Genomic DNA, 12,752 nt, shown 5'->3' on the forward strand with positions numbered 1-12,752 from the left:
GGTACAGATGATGCACCTCCGACCCTTAACAGCCCCCAAAATTTTACCTTTGTTACTTTATTGCAGTGACCATCGTTTTAAACACATTTTCACTAAACATTTAACGCGCAGTTTTAACACTGTTATTGTCGTCACGGTTTTTACTTATTTTTTAAAATCGCATTTGTGGCACAGGTAGTACACTTTCAAATTTATTACACTGACCGTCGCTCCAAACACGTCTTTACTCTACGAAGGTCGAACGACAACGATGAAATTAATAATGATTATTAATTATATTCATTTATAAGTAACTGTTAAAAAAAGACTTGATTTTAATTAAATTAGCCCAATAGTGATTGTTATAATAAAATAAAGTATCCGCATGTGATATGGAAAAATGTATGATATATAAAAGTAATAACAAGCAATAGATTTGTGATGGGGTTTTTATGGGACAGACAAAAATAATTATACTGTTGGTACTCAAAAAGAATGTTTTTTAATCAAGAATTTCAATTTACAACTTAGAACTAACAATCTTTAGGTAACCACTGGTCTGCCACTTCTTCGATAGCTGTTATAGCGAACTGCCGCTGGAATCTTTTGGAATCCACTTTGCACCCTTTGGTTGCTCACTTTGACGATTTTTGCTAGACTTTCCTGCGAATTAATGAAACACTTTACTTTACACTACTTAATTTATTTACACTAATTGCAATTTGAGTGAACTATCCAGGGTTTCTTCCTGGCCTCACGAATTATCGCGAATTGTGAGTTTTAGTGAAAGAGTGAAAGAAGATTAGAACATCTCGGTTCGAACTATTTAAAGTCAGATGTATGTCACGTCTGCTTCAAAAGTATACTGCATTTGCCAATTACCTTGTCTTCTAGCCAATAGTCAAATATAAAGGTTTTGCCATATATCAAATAAGCCAGAGGCCAGGTAGCTGTCACAAAGATGATCAAATACAGACTGACTATATATAAAATACTATATATACTAAAGTACTATATACCAAAGTACCGCCATAAAGCTATAAAAATGCAGATATTATAAAAGCGGTGTTTTGGGAAATGACTATTAGAAATTTACAAACATAATTAACAATTTTATTCATTTATCTCTCCAATATCTTTAATAACTATGCGGTTCTTTTTATGAAGAATTGAACATTTGTTATGAAAGAACGAGACTATATGTTCGGTTTAAAATATATTTAATCGCTTTCCCTATTTTTTGGCAGCATATGGTTACTATGTTGAAATAATGCTTTATCTTTTGAGGCTGTTTTTGGTACATTCACAATATGAGATTCTACTCAGACAGAAGTAATCCGAAAGATCAATGTCGGACAATCATGTTTCTATGTAGTTTTTTACAGATTTTGTAAATTACGGTCGACCTGTTACCTACATCAATTTAAATGTTATGAGAGGACTGCATGTGACTAATCAGCAGGAATTTTGATGACGTATGTTCGTATAAAGCACATGACTGTTATTTCTAAGAACATTTGCTTCCGAATGGAATAACTTGGCAGATGGGTTTAAATCGGCCATTCAAGTAATTTGATTGGTCAATTTAAATCTCTATTATAGGCACCTGTATGGAAAATATTTTACTGTGAAGACATTTGATTGGCTCTTTGATAAAGTTTCGGACGTTATAGCCCTGACGTCAAGTTTAATTAATCTATGTTCTGGCTTTTAGTTTTCTTATATTGAAAGCGAACTTTGAGCCTTTACCTGTTTTATTCAAAAAAATACGGCGCACCTTATTATTTTTAATATTCTGCCTGGAAGATTAAAAAGTTTTAAATTTACATTTTTTAAAGATATTTGACAAAGAATTTGTTATATACATTATCGACCTGGAAATATCGCGGGATAAAATAAAACTAGTAGTAGTAGTTTTAGCAAAGTAGCTCAAAAACTTACTAACAGTGTAACAAAACAATTTTCTGGGGCATGAGATATTGCCTTGCGTCGTTTGTTCGAATAGAAATATCTGGAATTGAAAGTATAGAGTCAAGTTGCGTTACTATTGAAGGTACTGATAATGAGGGATGTATATTCCTGAATCCAGGAGCACTAATAGATCCAAAAAAATTTCAAACCATCTTGGTTAACTAGTCTTAAGCCAATGTATTTATTCGGATAATTGCACAATTTTTCAGTTTGGGATTTTTAACACTATCAAAAATTTTTCAAAAACAGCCAAATACTTCATCGAAGTAGAAGTGTTCTATATTTGTTTACTATCTGTTCATCCGGGTACACAACACTCCCTAGATCGAGAATTCAGTTTACTTATTGTACTACCGACTTATATATACTAATGAGCTAATAACTTAATCTCTAAAGGTCATAAAAACCTGAACGCACTGTTTCTTCTTTCAGGTATACTGAAAATGGCGCTCAAAATAAATAACCAATAAACGAACCATAGAAACGAAGTGAGCCAATCAGATCCCGTCGCGGTTCTTAGCATAGCGTTTAAAGCAAATAGTATGGGACGACCGCCACGACTTTTTAGGCCACCACGCATTCACCAACAACAAGTTAAAAGTTTGGCAACGCCGGTGGATTGGTACCATATGGTTCCAGGTTATAAAAGGCCATCACGACGACGTTTCGCTCTCTTTTCTTTTCTCCATCCCTTTGTAACAGTACCACTTCCTCAGCGCAACCGTACTTTCTCTACCTAACCTAATATATTGTCAATTCTCCTGTCGACCACATGTATAAATTATAAGTTAAAATAAACAAGTTTGATCTAACCAGTGATTTTTGTTCTGGTGCAAATTCCTTCCAAAAATAGTAGTAAGTGTTCAGACAAGCAATCGCGTCCGACCGACCCGCCGAACATTCTTACAAGTAAGTTAAAAGTAGCGACATCTAGATGTTGGACGTCGCGAAACATTTCGCCAGTATTCCTATAAGTTAAATTTCTCATGTGTATTTCTCTGTTATTATTGCTTACTATCGAAAACTAAATCTGAACTATTCAACAATAAACAATAATATTGGAGCAAAACAAACAATAATTTAAAATCCTTAACCCTATTTATATTAACACGCCACGTCACCTGACACGTCATCAAAATGTATGACTTCAGCACGTCGCAATGTTGCCGCATTGACATAGACTAATTATTATCATTAATGCCGTGAATATTTTTTCAGACATTTGGTATCAGGGCTCGCCAGTACCAACCCGAATCGAATTTTATAGATGACATCAATGATTTGCTCGATCTAACCACTTCTGTAATTTTATAATTATAATTAAGAATATTTTATAATATACCAAGTAAACATATTGGGGATATTATTTCATAGTTTCCGGCGATAGTTTTTAAAAGCAATTTAATTTGCATGCAAAATATCATTCAAGAAACAGCGTTTTATTCGGGATAGCGATGAACCAACCGAACGGAGACTCCCCTTTTGCCGGACCCGAGTGTGTGTGTGTGTAGCTTCTGTTTTCCATTACGGAACGAAACACAATTTTGGATTGCGTACACTTCTGTTTTATGCGACCACAGTCGTAAATTATCTATGCCAGAATAGCCCTGATGCCAAAATCATAAATTTTGACCGGATTGAAATTATAGGGGACGCTAAACGTAGCCACTGGGATGTAGGGTTATGATGTCGCTTTGACTGTGGACTTACGCTGCTTTGATATAAAATGCCGTGCACTGCTGTCCATAAATGGCCGATCGCCAGTGTATTACTAAGGGGAGTATGTAATTTCTTGTTTCGAAAAAAATTAAATTTGGCCAATTACGATTGTGTCAAGAGTTATAGAAATGTTCTTTTTTAATATTGCTTCTAAATACAGAGGACATTTTTTGTGCGCAGTTAAAGAAATGACAACACCGTGTGATAAATGTTGTTTTGTTCTGTAACATTAAATAAAACGGCTGTTCGTCAAATTGTTCGTGCTGAACACAAAAACTTAACAGATTTTGTAATTCGTACCATTTTAGAGTTATGATAAATTAAAATGCAACAAATAAATACGGACAGAATGAACATCTTTTAATCATATTTATTTATTACTATATCCGGCTTGATTGGCGCAGTGGTAAAAGCGACAGGACGGTTACTGTTGTTGTTGATTGTTTAATATTTGTGATTGTCCTAGGAAAGAGTGTAAAATTCGACAAGGAAAATGATCCCAGTCACGCCAGTAACCAGGCTGGGTAAAACCGGATGTATTCTGGGATGATTTCTAAGTTGGGCACTCGCCAGTCGGTAGGTTTAATGCCGAGGACCGTGGTTCGAAGCCCACGTTAAACTGTAGGTCCAGTCCAGATAACCCTCTAGTTGGTAGAAGGAGACTTTAAAATATAGAAAATAAAAAATAAAATATGTATATATTTGTACTACTAATTTTATTAAAAAAAAAGTAATATATATTTACAAATAAACAATTGGTCAGATGCTGTAACTGTGTAAAATAAGAAATAATATGACGAAATATTAACTTTTCCTCTTGTGAGTAGTAGAATCCTCTTTCGTTACAAACCAGCAGTAATCTGCGGACGTTTCAGTATTCCATCTTCCTTGATAACACTCTAATATCTGCTTTTATATACTGGTGAAAACGAATTCTGTGAGGGTGAAACTTGTTCGCCACTCAACATTCCAAGGTTAGGGGGGAAAAATCGAAAGGAAATGCAAGAAGTGTATTTTTATAGACATTCCGCACCCTATCATTTTAAATTTTTGTAACAAGTCATTCACTAAAAACTCGGAATTTTCACCTTTAAGATTGCCCATAAATCCATGAATTAGTTTCTTTAGAGATAACCAAGCCGCTAACTCTTTCACGGTAAGATTTTTGTCGAATTCAATGTTTTTTATAACGTTTACATACAAAAACAACCATACAAAAATGTCTTCTTTTAATTTAGCATCGCTTAATTTAGAGAAAACGGTTTTAAACAAAAATCCTTTATCATTTTTCTTCATGGACAATTTTTTTCATTAAACCAAGTTTTATATGTAAGGGTGGAAGAATGACAGTTTCTTATGGAATAAGAGGTCCATACTTTGCAGTTGTATTCTTTGTATTGGATTAAGTCTAAGTAAAATTAGTTTCACGTTTTCATACGTTTCTTTTAAAATCACTGAATATGCAATGGCATGGATATCGGCTGTCATTGTGGAGTAATACGGATTTTAAGCATAATTTGTATTAATACTATTACAAAGGATCGTGAGGTATTAGACAATCATATCGATAGACAATGTTTTAACAATGGAATAAGGAATTCAAAACGCGTAATCTTATTTATGTTAGGAAAATTGTGTCACACAATCTAATAGTTGTTAAGCAATAATTTAAGCAATTATAAGCAATGTAAAGCAATTATAAACTAATTTTAAGGTTTTGCTAATAGATGACAATAATTAAGGTGACATATCTCTAATTATACTTGTTCAATGAAGCCCCATATAGTGTGTTTGACAGCTATTATTTCACTTAAAAAAAGATCATCAAATGATCGTCCCATTTTGCAGGCACCAGTCTCACTTTTAAGTTCATTTTCTCGATCATTCTTTCCTTCATAATTCACCATTTATTGAATCATTTTCTCTCGCACCTTGTAATTTTTAACATCTACTTACTAATTACTTTTAACGTTTACTGCAGATTCGTTAACACTTATCTGTTCTTCAATGTTAGTTAATTGTATACTTCAGGGTACTATTTAAATGACATACGTGTGAGAAAAAACCCAATATATAGAGTCTTCATATAATATAAATAATAATGAAGAAAGTACAACTATTCAGGACCTAATCAGGTACCACAGTATCATTGAGTTTAGAAATATCAATCTTTATATTGGGCCTGTTTGAATCAACGATATAATGGATTTAAGTTCATAGATATAGTGCGTGATAAAAAACTGTAAAAAGAAACTCCAGAAGAATAGATTTCCAAAAGGATCCCAAATAAAGTATACAAGTATTTGGGATATATTTTAGATTTTATTGTAGAACTATCGAGGTATTAGTCTCCTATCAGTTGTGGGGAAGGTTTTTATGAGGATCATACAAATAAGATTTCAAAGAGCTCACAAAGAGACAAGCTGAGAAGAACAAGAGGGACTTATCGAGGTTATGTGGATAATATTTTCGCCCTACTTTCGACTGAATATACTGGCCTTCAATGTTGGGCAAGTTTGAAAGCTGAACGAGTTCTCCGTCAGTATGATGCTACCAACTCCTTGACCGATCTGATGCTCGTTGATGATAGTGCATATATTCGCTGATACAGATGAGGTTCCAGAATTCTTCATGATATAGGTCCCACTGCAGAGTCATATGGGTTTATAATAAACGAATAAAATATTAATAAAAAGTATTAGTAACTAATAGATACCCTGCTATTATAAATCTCAACAATTCATTTGAATCTAGCGCAACAGTTCAAGTACTTAGGATTAGTAGTACAGAAGAAAAAGGTGGTATTGACTTGGCCACTGTTACAGTCGACGTCCTACGGTATCAACAACAGCGCATTAGTTGAGATGTAGACACTCTCCCCCTCTTTACCTTTTTACCCCATATGTCGTTTTTTAAAATCATAATCTCAATCCATTTTTATGATACAGCATAAGAATCATGACTCTCACCAACCTCTTGCAAACATATGTAAAAAACACTCGAAGCTCCCATCAAAAATCGCCTTAAGTAATAACTGAACCACCCCTAACGGTATTGTCTATCAAGTCGATTTATGTAGTAAACAAATTGACGAATCAATAAGCATGGTAGCGAGAACGCATTCGAAACCATTTAACGACAATCAGCAATATGTTTAATACTAATCCAGTAGGAGAAATATTGGTCGATACATTCGCTAACTGTCCATTCGCCGAAATCAGATCGACTATTAGCGCACCCGCTGCAACATTGGGACTGTTAAATTAACATGAACGTCCATAGAAACCGTCGTTAAACTTTGACTTTCAGGTCGTTCGTCGCGTACCATCAATTCAATGACGTCCGAATGCGACATCGTCATAATTTAGGGGATGTAGGTGAGTGGGAACAGTATCTCCTCTATTGTTTATTGCTATGTTGTGGAGTCGTGGAGTCGTGTAGTTTGACCAAGCTGGAGTTTGAAATTACTGTACATATTCATTTAACGCGATAATATTGATAATAATACATATGGGGATTAAAATAAAAAATATTTTATTTTAACGTGACAAAATTCAGGCGTCTTAAGATGGATCTATTAGCCGTGAGTGAGTACGAAAGCCACTTGAGGTTCAAGTCCGCGTTCGCCTAAGAGATAGTGTCCCTCCACTACTTTTCCACATAGTAGTGGATTCAGTTTTGCTAATATTTTTAAATGCAGATATTTTTTATTATTTAATTATTACATTGTTACTAGTCGTTTCCGATTAACCTACAATTTGTCTTTATGATAACTTAAATCTAGGTATGTAACTAAGAGGACCCATCAGCCCTATCTCAGTCTCTGGTGAAATAATGCTTATACATGTCACTGCTGTATTTTTTATTATATGCACCTCACTACACAACACTACACAAGATCATATGGTTTAATTCTTTTGAGTCTGTGTAGTGTTCTGGTGGTATCCAAAAGCTGCAATTCTTCAATAATCTCATGAGAATGGAGTCTTTCCTCATGCCCCCTTGCAATTCTCTTGATTTCTTGACTGACTGTTGAAATCTGGTGAAATACTTATTGATCGCTATAGACGACAAATGATTAATTTGAATGTATTGATGTGTTGATCGAAAAACGCCCAGAATGCCTTGAAGCCACGGTAAATGGATTTTGTAGCATGATAACGCACCGTCTCATAAATCAAAACCGGTCACAGAAGTGTTGAAAATACTTTGATGGCACCCGCCGTACTCTCCAGACTTTGCCCCATCCGACTATCGACTTTTCGTACCAATGGGACATTGATTGCACACATTCGCAAACATCCCATTTTTAGTTTTCGCAGAGCAACACCTTTGAAGGAGTTAGATAATGGCTCGATGAATTGTTTTGCTCAAAAGACAAACAGTTTTTTGGGATATTATCCATAAATTGTCTGAAATATGGATAAAATATTTAGAATCAAATGGCTAATACTTTTATTAAATAAATTGTTCCATTTTCTTGAAAATTATTTATTTATTTTTTTTCGAAAAAATAACGATGACTTTTCGATACAACTGGTACATTAGAATAGAATTGAGCTGACAGTAACGTATGAGATGTCTGTTCGAGTTAATTTGTCATTTCATTCCCTAAAATAAAGTTTTTGTTTTTTACTACTAATCTTTTAAAGTGATATGGTCTAAAATAGTTTAGCCAGCAACCCAACAATATAAACTGCATTAACAACTATCCCGAGCAAAAAAATCAAAAAAAGTCGAAAAGTGCAAAAAAACAAAGTCGGCCGGGCAAATTGAAAAACCGATAATCGAATTTCGAAAACGTACTAACCGTTTTTTAACGATCGACGTAGCCTGGGACCGGGCGCATCAGTCAATAAAAACGACGTGCAAATTCCGTCGAGCTGTAAAACGGAACGGTTCACTTCGGCGGCTTTATTAAACAATTGCTGCGTCTCTGTATTGTTTGCCTATGGAGAATTTACTGCCTGTTTACAGAAATCTGCGATACTTGTTTACGTGCACTAAAATTTTATACACCAGTAAAACGTATCGGTTCTATTATACAAGCGATTAATACACCACTCGACAAGAACTTTGTACGTAGTCGTAAACGTAAATTTGCATTACAAAACGTCGAACAATCGAACTACTTGACGCTGTTATAAATATCGACAGTGAAAAAACAAAATAGGGCACCTTAAAACATCAAAAGATTTTGATATTCTTAAAATGATTATGAGAATTTTTCTAATCTGCGTTGAATATGGAAAATATAACATTTGAGTCAACAACACAGAAAGAGTTGCGCTTGCCAAGAAACAAGGCTCGTTCAAGAAGTATTTTTTTAAATACTTGAATAAAGGTTTAGGGTTTCTCGTTATGTTTGGTTTGGTTATTTTTGATAATCATTGAAGCCATTCTAAAAGTCGTTTGAAAGGTAACAATCCATATAACATACTAGATATAAAGGAACAGTTATATGATACTCACTTTGTATTGTAACTTGTATTGTTGGTGAAACTGTTAACTGTCTAACTCTCAATTGCGAATAAATAATCCAGTAAGAATAATACAAGAAAAATAAGCACTTAATTATAAAGCACAAAAACGAACAGGGAAAACTTTATAAAATCCAAATATATGGATTGGAATTAAATAACATACCACGTGCATTTTAAAAAGAAAGCATAATTGAAAAGTTCCCAAAACTGAAAATACAAAAAAAAAACAACATGATGGCAACAACTTGAAACGGTTATCGTTTCCTTTAAATTCTTTTGAGTTCGATTAGAGCGTATCCGAGTCAAAAACTGCATAGTAATATTATAATGTCGTCGGCATAGGGCCCAGGTTGGACGTACGCCAAAAGGCCAAAAGGAAGAGACCGCGAACAATATGGCAAAACGCCAGTGATCAATGAACCAGTAATTATTTCGCCTTGTATGGCGAACGAGCTTCTCCAAAAATCAATTACGAACACTGGTTTTGAAAGCGGCAGGAAATCTGTCCTGATTTTCCGCGATCCATAGCCGGATTTTAATATATTTCTCTTTTTTTTCGGTCTTCTTTATTATTTCATACTTTTTAATATAAGTTCCGTTATAAGAAACGAAATGCAATATTTTTGATGTTTAGTTGAATTATTTATTAAAATGCAAAAAATCAACTATAATTCAGTTAATTACAAATTTCCATGTTTTTTTTCTAATAATTCAGATACGAAGTATTTGACAGAAGTCTTTATGGAACATTTTCTTATTACTGAACTGTGTCATTCAGTTTCTTCAATATTACTTACGAACAAACATTCCGACAGCTGAATTTAAGCGTGATCTCAGATTAAGGATGACCAACTATGCAGAAAAAACATCGAAAAAGTGCCTGATTTTGTGTCTAACGATAATCAAGCTAGTATATTAGAAGAAGGGGTGCGAAACATTTTGAATAAAAAAATTAGGCTTACTAGATATTTGATTTCGTAATCTTTGGGCTGATTCATTAGAGATTCGTTTGTTTTTGTGGAGAGATTTGTAGATGAAGCAGAAATGGTGAATAAACGCTAAAGAATATGAAGCTGGCCATGGTCATCGACTTTTGGAATTCTCATAGAAATCCTATCAATTTATTGCCTTGAAAAAGGCAGCACAATTACTGACGAATATTACTCAAGCCTTTCTGACCACCTAGATACCAAAATTCGTGAGGAGAGTGGTCCGAAGAAAAAGGAAAAAGAAGAAGATTTTTCATCAGGACAGTGCACCTGCACACAGGGCTGCTTTGGCGATTGAAGAATTGCAAGATTTTGAGGAACAATTTGCTAGGCTATTTACCTGATCTGGCACACTTAGACTTCGACCTCTACCCAACATATTTGTGACTGTACATGTATGAATGTATGAATACTGATGTTATAGTATGTATCGCAGGAGTCTTGAAAGCCACAGTCCAAAACCTTTTCTGATTATACTCTTATCTTATTTTTTTTTGGTACTCTTTAAATAAATAACATAAAAAGTTATTCTTAAATCATATTAGGATATAAATACTTTAGCAAATCGGTTATTTACAAGTAGCAAATTTACCAACAAATGAGCAAACAAATTTTACATTAAATAGATAGTAGGGGACATTTGAATGCTACAAAACCTATGACAGATTTTGTAAAACGCGGAATTAATTCCTACCACTAAATAATAACATTTCATTATTACTTAAGCAGGGTTCATTTTAAACCCAGGGCGTAAAACAAAATTTAACATATTAAATAAATAAAAACACAGATCAAAATAATTGATATAACAACTACTTACTGAATAAATGGCAAAATAAATGAAGCATATAAGTGTGCGAGATCTTGATGTCGAGGTGGTAACATGGCAGTCCTGAAAATATAATGGTTTATAGTACAACGGACAGTTATATTCATCAGCTCAGTCAGTCAGCTAAAAATACGGGTAATTAATTGTGCTGGTGGGTCAATAAATCATAATCACACAACAAATAACATATGGTCGATAATAGCAATAATTGAGAGCAATGATAAACTATATTAGTATGAAGTGCCCTAATATTAGCTTAGATCAAAGGATGCAGATGCACAAGATCCTGCCACTAATGTTGGTAGGTATCGTTAGGGTAAAGTCAAAATATGAAAAATATAAATAAATACCAGCAATACTCTTGCTATTGTGCACTCATCTCTGCAGCTCCAGCTATTATGAACGTACAATACGTACAATGGCAAGAAACAAAGGCCACACGCTAGATATGCTGCCGCCAAGAGCCAGCACAAACCGTTTTCGGTGGCGTTGACTTTGAGCACTTTGGCTTAAGTGTTTTTTTGTTTGCTTAAGCAGTTTCTGGCTTAAGTTATAATCTATACTTTATAGTTACAATCATAAAACTATTACCTTTAATTTACAGTAATTTAAGAAAATTTGGAAAGATTCAAAGAAATAATAAAATATAAGAGAATTAAATAGATAAAGATACATTGATAAATTAATAAGTATATAGAGAATAATTAATAGAAAATAGAAGATAATAAATAATGAATAATAAATAGAGAATAATAAATGGAATTAAAAAGAGAAAACTGGTGAACTTTGATGAAACTTATGTTGGGCGGTACAAAACATAGTAAAATAAACTGAATAAGAAAAAGATTTTGTCTCTGACTATCGCGTCTTCAAAAACGAACTATTATGAAGATTTAACGCCTCTTGTACATGTTACGATATCACATCTGGCAACTACATGCTAGGAAGCAGCCAAGCTTTGGTGCTCCAAGTATTCGCTAAGGCAATATATTCTACAATTAGAGAGAAGCTGTAATGAATCCCGCCCAGTTTCTTCATATTATCGATCAAACCTTTGTAAAAAACTTTTTTTTCTTTTACCAGATTGACCAGCTAGAAGCAAATGGTCTTCGGCTGATGTCGCTTCGGGTTCGGGGTATGACTGTTTTGCGGGCGACAGAGACCCTGGGTTACGACTGGGACTGTTGTAGTTCGTTTACTACCGGGGTTTGTGGACGAGTAGGGATTTTATCAAGGTGTTGTCATGTTCTAAGGTTCCTATGGAGAACCTCACACTGAGCATGTTTATGAAATTTTTCGCGTAACGCGCAGACTTTTTTGGAACACTTGTAGTAGTTCAAGTTACCTTTCCGAGACATACCTCTGCCACACCTGTTCTCCATTTAGGCAGACTGGACGGACTAGCATTTTATACAGCATCGCTTTCTGTGGGATTGGAAGTTTGCTTTTTCTGTAGAGTAGTGGCAATGGTACACTGTACACGCCATTGCATTTACAAATAGTGTGCTGGATTTGGGCTGACCATTGAAGACTGTAATCGAAATGGAGATCGAGGTATGAAACTTTTTGGAACCAGGGGATAGGGACTTTATCAATTTGAAGGCGATAGGCGCCAAACTTCTTGCGGTGGAACAGAATAGCCTGAGTTTTGCTCGGGTTTATTTGTAGCCGCCAGAATTTGTACCATGCTATCTCTTGATTCAGCTGTACCTGGAGTCTGTTACTCGTCGGGTGATAGCGTCGGGACAATAACCGGTTGTGAAGAAAGCGGTATCATCTGCA

General features: G+C 34.5%; 1 protein-coding gene across 2 annotated transcripts in view; it reads left to right on the forward strand.

Annotated features, from left to right (window-relative positions):
• mib1 (E3 ubiquitin-protein ligase mind bomb 1) overlaps nucleotides 1-12,752 on the forward strand; it is a 786,657-nt gene that overhangs the window by 482,378 nt on the left and 291,527 nt on the right. The window contains exon 11 of one of the 2 annotated variants that reach the window (XM_076414567.1): nucleotides 2,383-2,518. The exons of the other annotated variant lie outside the window; for it this stretch is intronic. Coding sequence (XP_076270682.1) covers nucleotides 2,383-2,391 — 9 coding nt within the window. The 3' untranslated portion in view covers nucleotides 2,392-2,518. Of the gene's footprint in view, nucleotides 1-2,382; nucleotides 2,519-12,752 lie in introns of those variants that run through there. 2 annotated transcript variants of the gene reach the window in all.

This window comes from Rhynchophorus ferrugineus, unplaced genomic scaffold (genome assembly GCF_030347505.1).
Source record: "Rhynchophorus ferrugineus isolate W39M unplaced genomic scaffold, kcgeb_rfMv2 rfM9, whole genome shotgun sequence".
Classification (NCBI taxonomy): Eukaryota; Metazoa; Arthropoda; class Insecta; order Coleoptera; family Curculionidae; genus Rhynchophorus; species Rhynchophorus ferrugineus.